This window comes from Thermobia domestica, chromosome 3, assembly GCF_964235325.1.
Source record: "Thermobia domestica chromosome 3, izTheDome1.hap1.1, whole genome shotgun sequence".
In the NCBI taxonomy this organism is placed as follows: Eukaryota; Metazoa; Arthropoda; class Insecta; order Zygentoma; family Lepismatidae; genus Thermobia; species Thermobia domestica.
This window is the reverse complement of record NC_137456.1, coordinates 37,628,631-37,641,339: the sequence shown is the minus strand read 5'-3', so window position 1 is coordinate 37,641,339 and position 12,709 is coordinate 37,628,631. Positions and strand designations below refer to the sequence as shown.

Sequence of the window (12,709 nt, the reverse complement as noted above, 5' to 3'; positions counted from 1 at the left end):
ATGCCTTACTTAAACCTTAATGTGCAAGTACATTATATTATATCTCGCATGTCCCCTGTTTGTATTTTCCCATATAAAAATAAAGAATATTTTGGAAGGAGTCATACGGAGATAAAATTGATGGGAATTCTCTACTGCGAGAATTTTACGGCTTATGTCACCATCGCTTTACTTTTAAAAGAGAATGTGTGTTCCATACTTTGACATCAGAATTTCAGGGTAACATCTACTCTTGCTCTTCCCAAAGTTGTACATAAAGGTGTACATAAGTGTTTATGAACATAATTAGATCAAAAATTAGCCTTTAATACTTTCTATATACAGATACTTATCGATGTAATGGAGACACCTAAAAAAGCTGCAACTTACCAGATTAACATTGTAATGTTCTCTTTGGTAGAGTCTTTAAATAATGTAAAACGTTGTCTTACCCTTCACCTTTTATTAAAAAGGATTGGCTCATAAAAATTTTACAAAGTTCTTATAAGTCTTTTTTCTAAAATGTTTTCAGTGTGCAGTAAGTTTGAAGCTTCTTCGGCACACAACGTGACCTCGAAATAGGATAACTGTCCTAGCCCACGGCGGTCTCGGACAGGGATCAGGATTACTCCGTAGCTCATAGCAGCCTTGGGAGTCAGGTTTTAAAAAGAAACTCCGTAGCTTATGGCAGCCCCAGGAGTTGCTATTAGAAGGAATCTCCGTTGCCCATAGTGGTCTCGGGAGAAGGTTTTGATAGGTGAGTGATCAGATTTGAACTTATAGTTTTCTCGCCTCGTCGTCGTCTTTTATAGGTATATTCCTGGAGGGAGGATCCATGAAGGGGAAGTCGGCCTTTTTCGTAGTTTTCCAAATCCTCTTCGTTTCTTTCTGGAGATGTCGTCTCCTAGTTTGTTTTATGATAGTAAAAACACGTATTCGTAGTAAGAATATGTGGTTTGCAATGCATGAGAGTATGGATCCTCACAATATGGTGTTGGACTATCTTTCGCTCTCAAAACAGCTCTGATGAGATGTGGAATGGAGTCACAGAGGTCGTGAATAGTAACAAGTGGAATGTTACACCATTCCACGTGCAACGCTTGACCGTTCAATGAGAAAGGATTGACGCGGAAAGTTGCGCTGGATTCGTGTCTCCAAAACGGACCACAGATGATGAATCAGGTCTTGGGACTAAGCAAGACAGGGGAAGTATTAAATTTTATCCCGACGTTCCTCAAACCACGCCACAATAGTTGTAGCTCTATAAATGGGCGCATTATCATTCTGGAATATGATGCTATTAGCCGAATACATTTGGTCCACAGGATGCACACGGTCCCTTAAAATTGCAACATAATCACGAGCAGGGACGTGACCAATAAGCGTTAACACAGGGTCCGCTGAAACCAGGCTATTCCAGTCCACAGAGCCGCTGCCACGTTTCACAGTTGGGCGAAGATACTGCGGATCATACGCTTCTTTTGACGTGTGCTACTCATAAACACGGCTCGTTGTTTGAAATACAATGACCGATGACTTATTCGATCAAAATCAAAATGAAATATTTCGGTTTGTCCCACAATTATGTCTGTTAGGCTAAGGGAGACGATAATTAAAGCAAGTGAATGATGATGGGAGAATTGGCGGAATGACAAAGTGGGAGGAAAAGGGAGTACTCCGACGAAACCCACAGACACAATGTTGTCCACCACAAACTTACTTGGCCGGGAATCGAACCAGGGACCCAATGTACTAAAGGTAAGCGCTCTACCACTGAGCCACGTGCCCCCTCTTACTTATTCGATCAAATCACACGTTTCCAGTCTTCAGGTCCATGTTGTATGTCCGTCGCATCACTGGCGTCGTGCTAATAATAGGCTACAAAAATGACCTATGGTCTCTTCATTAGCGGTTTCGTACGTGCAACCCACCCTCTACCTCCATGTTATGTTAACTCATGGCAGACTGTGATTGTCGACATAGGCTTTGGGAGCTGCTGTTTGAATTCCTCCGTCAATTGCATCGCAGTCGCTTGATGGTCCTAAGTGAAAACCTATTTTAATGCTTGGCGGGACAAGTCACTGAGTGTTTCCTTTCAACTACTGTTCCGACCTCTTCGTCGATGTGGTTTTGTAGCACGTAATCGCTTTGGACATTGTCCCTCGCGACATACCCAACACTTCCCACTTTCGTCACGCTCCAACCACATAACCAACAATCAGTCCTCTCTAGAAAATAGAAGCCCCCATTTTACACTATCACCATCTGCTCAGTTTACTGCACACTGTCGTTCTACTGCTGCTCGCGTAGTATACGGAGTTTACCCTAACATCACTACCAACTACTCAGCGCTGCGGTCACTGCCTGACCATTGCCAACCCATACATCTGACGTGTTTCCAACTCTAGGTTATTCCATTAAATTGATAAACATCTATATATCTACTCCAATATCCGAGAAACTATTTGTTTCGGACTCACCAAAAATACTTACCATAATGTGATATTCTTCATGTCCTTCAATTGGTTCACTAACAACGCTTTTAATTGTATTCATAGGAATTTTATCCGTTCGTTCCTTCGTTCCTATCCACAGCTGGTCCTGTTCTAACTTAAAGGTCAGTCTTACTTTGCCTCCTGATTTATTTAACATTCCGGAGACGGGGAACGGTGGTAACGAATCCTAAACAAATACGAAACAAATACACAAATAAGTTTACTCAAACAGCTCAAATACTATTCCTGAACATATTTTTAATACAACGAAAAGGATACTTAAAATGTAGGGATTTTCATTAGTATAGTGTAAATTAACTATTAAAAACTTACCCGATACGTTTCCAAAATATAAACTGACAATATCAGAACCATATTATTTCGGACACGTCGAACATTACAATAGCCCAACAGTACATGACGGCTAGTTTGATTTGATTTGACTAGATTTTTAGTTTAATGTCCCATTCAGCAGCGAGGTTATATAAGACGTGGACCTACAGTTTAACGTGGAATCCGAACCACATGATCTCCCGCCGAGAATCGACCCTGTCCCTACGATAAAGGCATGTACGCTAACCGCTTCGCCAGAGTTCCTTCGTGGCTAAACGGGTAGCGTACGCGCCTTTGGCGTGGGAGATCCGAGTTCGAGTCCTGGTGGGAGTTCACGTGGTTCGGATTCCACGTTAATCAGTAGGTCCAGTCTCATATAGCCTCGCTGCTGAAAGGGACGTTAAACTCAAAATCAACTCAAATCAACGCTAACTACTTATCGATGAGAGATCTCTATGACGGCTAGTTAAGAACTGTATGCTTTTTGACTACCTCCACTCGAATCTAGGCCGATTTTACTCCCCTCACTACCTCTACCTTACCAGTTCTTCGATAACATTCCATGAATCGAAACGAAACATCAGGATTCTACTAATAATGACAATCTCTATTTTGAAAGCGTACCAGTTTTTAAGATATTTATTATTATTTTTTTAAAATCACAATAACACATAGGTTTCCTGTGCAGCATACATAGTAATTAATAATTTTACTAAATGTATGCGGGAATTTTAATCTGAGCAGTACTAGAAAATATCTCACGATGTTATATTATTCTATAATTTATTTATTTCTATATACAACAGACTACATAACCCGATTACAGTGTCCGTTACATGTATTAAGCAGCTATAACACATTCATATTATAATACACTTATAGTTATAATGTGGTTGCAATATCATTGATGTTCTTTCATCTACAATTATTTCTTATTATATTACAAAGAACTGCCTTGAATTGACTTAGGCTGTTGCTATTAATATCAAAATCTATTAATATATATAATAAGATGAGAGGTAAGTTTTACAGTAGGAATTTCCAAGTCGCCGAGGAAGACAAGAGAATTTCTTGAAACTACGATAAGATTATCTAAATAGGATGAATTAGCTGACTGAAACGATACACGTCAGAAAAAATTCGAATACAGAGAGAGAGAAAGAGTGAAAAGTGAAGCAATTAGCTGACAAGAATCTCAAAGACAGAAGAATATTAAAACAGAGGAAAAATAATGTTGAAAAGATGGATGGTTCTTGGAATTTCTTATTAAAACCAACATTATTCTTTTGATAGAGAATCAATTAAGCACCATTCGAAAATTCTCCTAACGTGACTGGGAAGACCTTCAAACCAGGAACCTCCCGATTACTCATATTTATTAAGCCTCCGTTTCTAAATAAATTGCTGTAACTGACTTGCATTGTGTATCTGTAGAAAAAAAAAAAAAATCAATATAGGAGTATCCATAAAGTAAAGTATTGGCCATATCTAGTGAAAAATTGTCTGCTAATTAACTAGCTTGAATTGATATGCGTTTAACGTTTCTTTTCGGCAGCGAGGCTATACCAAACGGAATCTATTGTGGATTTCTATTCGATTGAAATAATCGTGACCGGAACCTACGCATAAAACCTTTCTTTTGTTACCTCTCAAGATGTGTTTTACAAGTATCGTAACAATACTTAGTAATTAGTTATAACTTTTCTTTTAAAAAAATCAGTGTGTCACAGTATGTAACTAGGGAAATTAAAAGAAAGAAAAGAAAAAATATATCAGGGATTCTAGATGATTTAATGTATTTACACTAGCAGAAATGCCCGTTATTTGCACGGGGAGAATAGGTTTACAGAAACAACTGGAATTTTCTTCCCTCCCCTTAGGATATGCCTTTCAATCAAAACGTAATCATAAAAACCAGTATCTTCGGCATAAACTTTGAATCCTCCTACTCCCTTCAGGATACGCCCTTTAACCCTTTCTCTGCGGAATTAAGTTTTCGGGTGGTTCCTGGAAAAGGGGCAATAAAGCCGCCAAAAAATGAAATATTCATACTTCCATGAAATATGGTTTAAAGACACCAAATCATCTATTAGAAATACATAAATTGTATAAACGGAACGGCCGAACATTTAAAATTCAGTCACTGTATTTTCCAATAAATGATATATAACTAGAGATGCAAGGGCTCGGAAAAAAACCGGCTTTTTTGGAAAAAAACTCGGTTTTTTCTGCTTTGCTTTTTTGCTTTGGAAATTTTGGGCTTTTTTCAAAATACTGCTTTAAATTGATAAAACAGACTTTGTATCGCTTCTCTATAACACAAAAAATCATTTAATTAGTGGTTGATGCTGATAGTAATATAAAACATCGAAAATAAACTATGAATTTCGAAAAAATATTTCAAACAATTTTTCTTCAACATATTTACATTATGAATTCCACAGGATTAACCAATGTATATAATAAGAATTTTTTAACCTCCTATATACAAAAGTAAGCAGAATTGGCAAGAACCGTGGTTGTTTTTGAAAATGCCAAAAACCCGTTTTTTGGGGATGTTTAAACCAGGCTTTTTTGGTTTAAACCAGGCTTTTTTGGTTTAAACCAAGCTTTTTTGGTTTAAACCAGGCTTTTTTGACTTAGATTTTTTGTTTTATGTATTTATATTACATATTCACAGAAATAGCCTAAGTTTGTTTCGCCTTGATGTTATTATGCAACAGCAGGGTTATGCCGGAAGAACTCCCATAAGCTTAAAGAAGTGCGGTCAGTAAATTTCTTAAGTTGAGAATCTCCCGCCCTAGCCACTGGGAAAATCCCGTCATTACTTGAAATGTAAGACAATAACGGGAAAATCCTGTTATTGCTTTGCATGTAAAATTTAAACGTCAACGTACCATAATCAGTACGCTAAAACTGAGGTATTAAATTACAAATTTAGTACCGGTACGTAGATATCATTGAAAGTCCAATCCAAGCTAATGTTGGAAGCTACGTAGGCAATCGATAAATTTTGCCAATTTCTTTCAATATATTTAAGCAATATTGGCTTCTTTATAAAACAACACGCATTTCGGCATGTAGAAATATACAATTTGGTTTGTTTCGTATATTTAGGCTTAACATCCTTACGAAATACCGAGGTTATCACGGAGAAGACTTTCGCTTAAACTGACATCCGAACCGCTACTTGGGTTACGCATGAAAGAAGGATTGTAGTTCGACCGAGAATTGAACATGGGACACATTGATTAAAAGGTGAAAGGGAAATAAAACTATTGCAGGTGGTTTGATATCTGGAAACGTTACCATGAAGTTTACATGATTCGCATTTTTCATTCTTTTTATTTTTGTGGTTTAAACCAGTTATAAAAAAAAAAGTTGGTAGCCAACCCTAAAAGTAAACACTTCTTTTTAAAGAAAACACAAATAACTAGCAAAATAGTATGTAGTATTTTTACTTCAAAATATTCCATACCCTCTTTTTGAAACAAAATAAAATTAAAATAAAACATAAGAGAAATACTTAGATTTATATGATACACTTAAAGACTGCACATCTAGAGCTTTTGGTTCTGTATATTCTTAAAATTCTACAGTTAAGTTTTATAGAACCACCACCACAGTTTACCCAATCCTCAAGTTTTCTGAATTTTTAACAAGAGGGATTCAACATATCATTACACGAATTCCCCCCCCCCCCCAAAAAAAAAGACTACGGAATATATTTAAGTTAAGCTAAAAAAAACTGCACAACAAACATGACTGAGTGATTAGCTTTTGCGCTTCTATCGGGAAGTCCGGGATTCAACCAGCATTCGACCATTCTGTCAAAGCTTTTCTTCATTCCATCTGTGAATGTAGAAATAGTGCGTGTACTGTGAGTTGGGCGACTTCCTTTTTTATTGTTTTTAAATCGTTATTATTACTAATTACCAGCAGTGACGGTTTTGCGAAGGTTAGGGGGGCGGTCTTTCGGACTGAAGCCCGTTCCCCAAAGTTACGGAATGTCTGCAACAAACGAAATATCTATTATTTATGCCTTTACTCATAAATTTTAAGCTCCCGTCAAATAAAAATTACGAATGTTTAAAAAAACTAAACATTAGTAAGAAACCCTTCCCAAAATACTTTTCTAAATCCGCCACTGATTCTCAGTATAAAATGATTTTTAAAGTTGTATCCGGAAGATTATTGCTAAACATATAAACGAAACGAAATATTAGTTATGCCTGTACTCATAAACTTCAAGCACTTCCCAAATAAAATTAGGAGTTTTTAGGAAACGAAACAATCAGAAAAAACCCTCCTAAAGTACTTTTCTAAATCCGCTACTGATTATTTGTATAAATTGGTATTCAAGGCTGTGTCCGGAAAATTATTGCTAAATCACTTCACAGCTACAGTATAACAGAAATGTGGAAGTACGGTTTGACATATATTGAAAAACGTACGCTTTGACGGATAAATAGAAAAACGGGCAAGTTTAACTTTTGCGCTAGAAGCTAGAGTACTAAAAGCTCTTAGAAATGAAACACGGATGACAAACTAGAGAATTAAATAGATGTCGATAACTCAAAAGTTAAAATAAAGTTAAATAGCCTCTAAAATTACCCTCAAATACTACATTCTTCATGTTAGCTTTAATTCGTAAAACATGTGCTCCATCCATCTTGATGGTGAATTTCAGAGCGAAATATCACATTCAGGTCATGGAATTCTTATCTAACTATAGAATATACTATAAGAAAGCTATTTAGATAGAAAAATCATGAAGTTGAAAAAAGCCAAAATTTCCAAAATTCTCGTTTTTTTTTCCAAAAAAGCCGGCTTTTTATGTGAAAAAAAACATCGATTCAAAAAAGCCGGCTTTTTTGCATCTCTATATATAACACATGACATATAGCAAAATATATTGTGATTGTTTACACTGACAAAGTGCTAAATTATACAAAATTGTGTAACATTGTTGCTAAAACGTTATATTTCAAATACATAAAATCTATACATGGCTATGTAGCTATCTGACTGTCATTGATTGTCTTATGTCCGGCATTGTTTACTACTGTACTTAGATAGCTTCAAACTCGCAAACACACCACAATAGAATGACGCAAAGCGTTCGTATTCATTCGTGCTTAACTGCAACGTTCCAAGAAATCGTCACCAGTTGGCAGCACAATGCAAAGCATTATCACTACCACGTATTCCGTATGCAATGAGCGAGACTGAAATCGACTATTGCACCGAAGTGTAAACAAAAATAGACACTATGGAGTAAAGTCCATTTCCACAGCGAAGGCAAAAATTCTCAGATCGACTAAAGTCGACTCTCGTAGCGAAAGACTTAATCAGAGTGACACGAAACACATCAGCTGTTTCCTTGTGATGCAATCACGAACAATAACAGACAACGTCGATTTCAAGGTGATGAAGAGAAAGTACCCCATCCCCTTAAAACTTGAATTTTGGAAAACGCTGGAACCTGTGTCCGCGTACAATTTCTCGAATAAATGAAATCTTTGATTTTTACGTCCCACGGTTATGCCGGTTAGGCTAAAGGAGACAGTGATTATGAGAAATGAATGAAATGGTGGAATGAAGAAAGTGGGAGGAAACGGGAGAACCTCGAGAAAACCCACGTACACGGTGTTTGTCCACCACAAAGTTCACTTGGCGGGAGCAGGGTTTGAACCCGGGACCCCATGCACCAGAGGTGAACGCTCTACCACTGAGCCACCGCGGCCCCAATTTCTCGAATAAACTTGTAGCCCCCTCCCCCAAGTAGAATAAGCATTTTCATCAGAGTGAACATGATAAAGACACAGTTCGATGTTATGTGATAACTACAAAGTTCCCACTCAAACTAAATAAATAATTAAATTCATGGTGTTTTTATGTCCAAAATTTCTCAATTTCACGGTCGAAAAGTTTATAAAAATAACCTTTATTGACCACACAACAACAACAATAAAAACCGCCCGCTGGGACCAATGCATGAGCGAGGCGAGACCCAAGGTCGGTACGTTGCAGTGGAATAATTAAACTTGCCCTCGTTCAATCTCGATGTTAATTGCATAACACAAGAAACCGGAAAACACTAAAAAATTAGAATTTCTTTCGACTTTTATTTTCTTATGATAAGTGTTTTCTTTTAATTTTAAAATTTTATACAGTTTCAAGGTCTGATAACCAGGGTTTGCCCAAGTGGGCCCAGCCCGAAAAACCCGCTGGGTTTTCTCGGGTTGGACCCACCCGAAAAAACCCACCTGGGATTTGAGGTTTTTGTTAGTATATTATTGGTACAAATAAGGTGATCACATTATTTATTTATTTATTTTTTTTTAAAAATCAGATTTTGGGTAAATTATGTGCTTTCACTTTAAGGTATACAACAATATTCAACATAAGACCTTTTTAAAGTTCTGAATGCACTGAATGAATAATAAATAAATAAATAAAAACTTAGCTTGAGATAATGGTAGGAAAAAATAATGTACGAATTATGCTTATAGCCTATTTGAAGCAAAATATGCAATTTTATATTTTGGAGAATACTTTCCATGAATAGTGTGCTCGCTAACTCGACGACGCTGAGGAATGTTATATACCTCATACGTTTGACGGGTTTAAGGCCATAGGAGCCGGCACAACCAATAAATATGTAAATACATTAGTAAAACTATTCGAATTATTTCCTACTTTTGATGGTAATACAAGTATTCTTCAGTAAAATTTGGTTTTCCAACAACAATAATTTAGTTCAGTTATTTGTTGCTGCTCTTCAAATAAGCATTCTGTGGAATCAACACCAGCAATAACATAAAAATTCTTGTTCGAAGTTTCGAAGACAACATAAGGCTTACTATTTCAAGTGCTGAATTCAAACGTCCGTACTAGTGGAAGTTTCGATGTACAGTAAAGAAAGCTGCATTAAAAAAAAAAAAAAAAATAAAAAAAAAAGTCATGAAAGAAGTGCTCGGGAAATTCCCGCAGTTGAACGCACAAAGCATATAACAGTGAACACTTCAACAATAAAACTACTCGAATTTATTTTACGCAGGAAGATATTTAATTTCATTTAAGACATTTTGAAACATTTACTTTATAAAATATATATCTTTGTTAATTGTTTTAAATTAATTTTCGGGAAAGAACTGTCTTGCAACAAGTACTCGGAAAACTGCCGTAATTGAACGCGCACAATATCGGAAGTGAACTACAACAATAAAACGATTTATTTTACACTGAAAAAAATTTTAAATAGCGGGTATCCACGCTACAAAGGGCAATTTTCGGTCTTATAAGTTTTAATTTTCAGAGTAGAAGCACGAGACACACTAAATCGGCTGTATACATTTTCTTTGCCATCCAATATAAAATTTCAAAATGGCGGCCATTTTTTCAAAACACCAGTGAATAGAGAACTGTTCCAAGTTGTGACAATGACAATCTTGAAATATGAATCACATTTTAACATTTTTACCCAAAACACAATGAAATATTTCAAAGAAAAAAACAATTAAACCCGAAAATACCCGGAAAACCCATATGAGTCCAAGTGGGTTGGTTTTCAGAAAAAAAAAGGGTTTTTTCAAACCCTGCTGATAACCAAATTCACCCTTTTTCCAGGTTTTGTGGGAATACTGAACTATATTCCAAAATTCATTTCAAATGGTTAAATCGTTTTCTCGTGATGCGATCCCACACAAGATGGATATTGTCTTTCAGCATACTGTTAAAATAAAGTATTAGGTAAAAATTGGGGGGGGGGGGGGGAAGAAAAGAAACGTAAACAATACTCATGTACTGATCGTCAAATAACTGTCTTCCAGATTAGACATGAAAAGGTATTCTCCACTGAAAGTCTCAATTACACATATATATAATCCATTAACATTACTAGAATACTATACCTTTGCGTTTTTAATTCCAGGCATTACGTCTTCCGGCATACCTTTTTCTAAAACTTTTTTGTGCATTTTTTGTTTACAGAGTGGCTCCTTAGCTGCTGACGAACTGGCCTTATCGTCTTGGAGATCCTGTGGAAACAAATAGATTCAAATTTTAGTTTCTAATCAGGGTAATGGTCTAAAAAACAATTACGTTCAATTACGAACAAAATTCATTATCTTCCTACTACTACAAGAACATTTATAATAAGAAGAAGCTGCGTTCTGAGTATCGCCTTAATTCTTGACTGGAAATCTTTCTGCAATATGTGTTTCATTGTGTTGTTTCAATGTCTTGAAGCTGCATCATTCCAAGATATTTGTAGAGTTCTCCTTCTTTTAAATTTTCTATTTTGTTTGAAATTCATCAACTGAGAATCCTTCAGTGTTTGTTATTTTCCCTCTTTGAAGATGTACTGACTTACATTTGTTAATTCCAAAGCTAAAAGCTGTTACTATTTCTTAGTCTGTGTAGTTGGTTTGGAGAGTTGGTGTAGAGCTTTACGTCATCCATGTATAACAGAACCGACATCACTATTATCAATAAAATAAATCAAGAAGTACTTTCATAGATGTAGCAGTACCACTTACTCATAACATACGTACAATATTCAGTACGAAAATAAGCAAATACAAAGACCTGGCAGACGAATTAAAAAAAAAAAAAATTTCAGAAAGACGAGAGTGAAGATCCTAATAGGACTCGAGAATATCGATCTTCATGAGACTGTAGGAGAAAGAAGCCGACTATACGGCCTCATATTCCCTAACGAAGTAGTTGACGTTACATTTCATAACGCCAAGTCGTTTTATAAGCTTCCAGAAGAAAGATGATGACAATCAGACGTTGGCGGTGGCGAAAAATATTGAGTAAATTGTAAAGCAAATGCTCAGTGAGAATGATCGGCAAGTGATCACCAATACACAAATCATAGTAGACACGTCACTGAAGAAATGCACGTGGTGGGCAGCAGACACAAAGATCCAGATGTGAATACGATCCTGTGGTAGTAGTAAAATGTGTTTGACTACTATCATTTAATAAAACAAGGCGTGAAGTGTCGAGAAAAGTTGCAAATTCTCGACCTCGAGGCTCGATATGAGCGGAACCTCACAGTTCACGATAAGACTTGAAGTCCCCCACCAAAATATCTGGCTGAGGGAGTTGACGATACGATGTAAAAGCTTCAGGACGTGTGATGTAGATATTGCAGAATGTGTTCGGTTGTCCAAAGAAAACTCGAATAGCTACAACTTGGGAATCGCTATTCACCTCGATGATTGTGGAATGATATTTGTTTCTGTATTCCAACTGCTACTCTGCATCGCCGTTCTTGTCATGGCGATAAACAGTGTAGCTGGAAACAACAGAAGACCGAGTAACAGTAAGGTGAATTTCTTGGAAAAGGAAAATTACAAGCTGAATGAGGGTTAAAAGATATTTAAAGTGGGTGGGAAACGAATATTTACATTCTATTGTAGAACAGCCATTATGGGTTAGGATTAACAATGACTGAAGGTTTACTATGTTTCTCCCTTTTCTTCTTATCTTTAAAAAGAAGGAAATTATCAAGAGCGTCCTCTACCACGCCTTTCATTATAGAGGTATCACTTTATGCGGGCTATATAATGATTGATTGTTTTTTTCTTATCTGGACGACTCAAAGACTATTGACGTGCAGGTTTCTGTTTTTCAGTACAGGTGGTGGGAGCAAAGGCTAAGATGTAGAGGATCGATCAACTGCACGGTCCGATGAGGACTACAATTCTGTAGTAGTACGCTTGTTAGGTCGTTTCGACGTAGGTGGTGGAGTACTATTTTTAAGACTTGTTCCCTCGTGGATCATTAAGCAGAATCCACGCGAATTTATCCAAAATTAGTGATGGTATGGGTAGCAATAGATACTTGTGGCTGCTGTGCAGAGTTCACTGCTAGCGCAATAAGAAGAT

The 12,709-nt window shown here is 36.6% G+C and overlaps 1 protein-coding gene across 2 annotated transcripts in view; it reads right to left on the bottom strand.

Annotated features, from left to right (window-relative positions):
* LOC145680288 (ubiquitin domain-containing protein UBFD1-like) overlaps window positions 1–12,709 on the bottom strand; it is a 50,119-nt gene that overhangs the window by 15,537 nt on the left and 21,873 nt on the right. For both annotated transcript variants that reach the window (XM_081750647.1, XM_081750648.1), the window contains exons 4-5: window positions 10,724–10,849; window positions 2,473–2,661 (exon numbers count right to left, since the gene is read on the bottom strand). In XM_081750647.1, coding sequence (XP_081606773.1) covers window positions 2,473–2,661; window positions 10,724–10,849 — 315 coding nt within the window. The remainder of the gene's footprint in view (window positions 1–2,472; window positions 2,662–10,723; window positions 10,850–12,709) is intronic.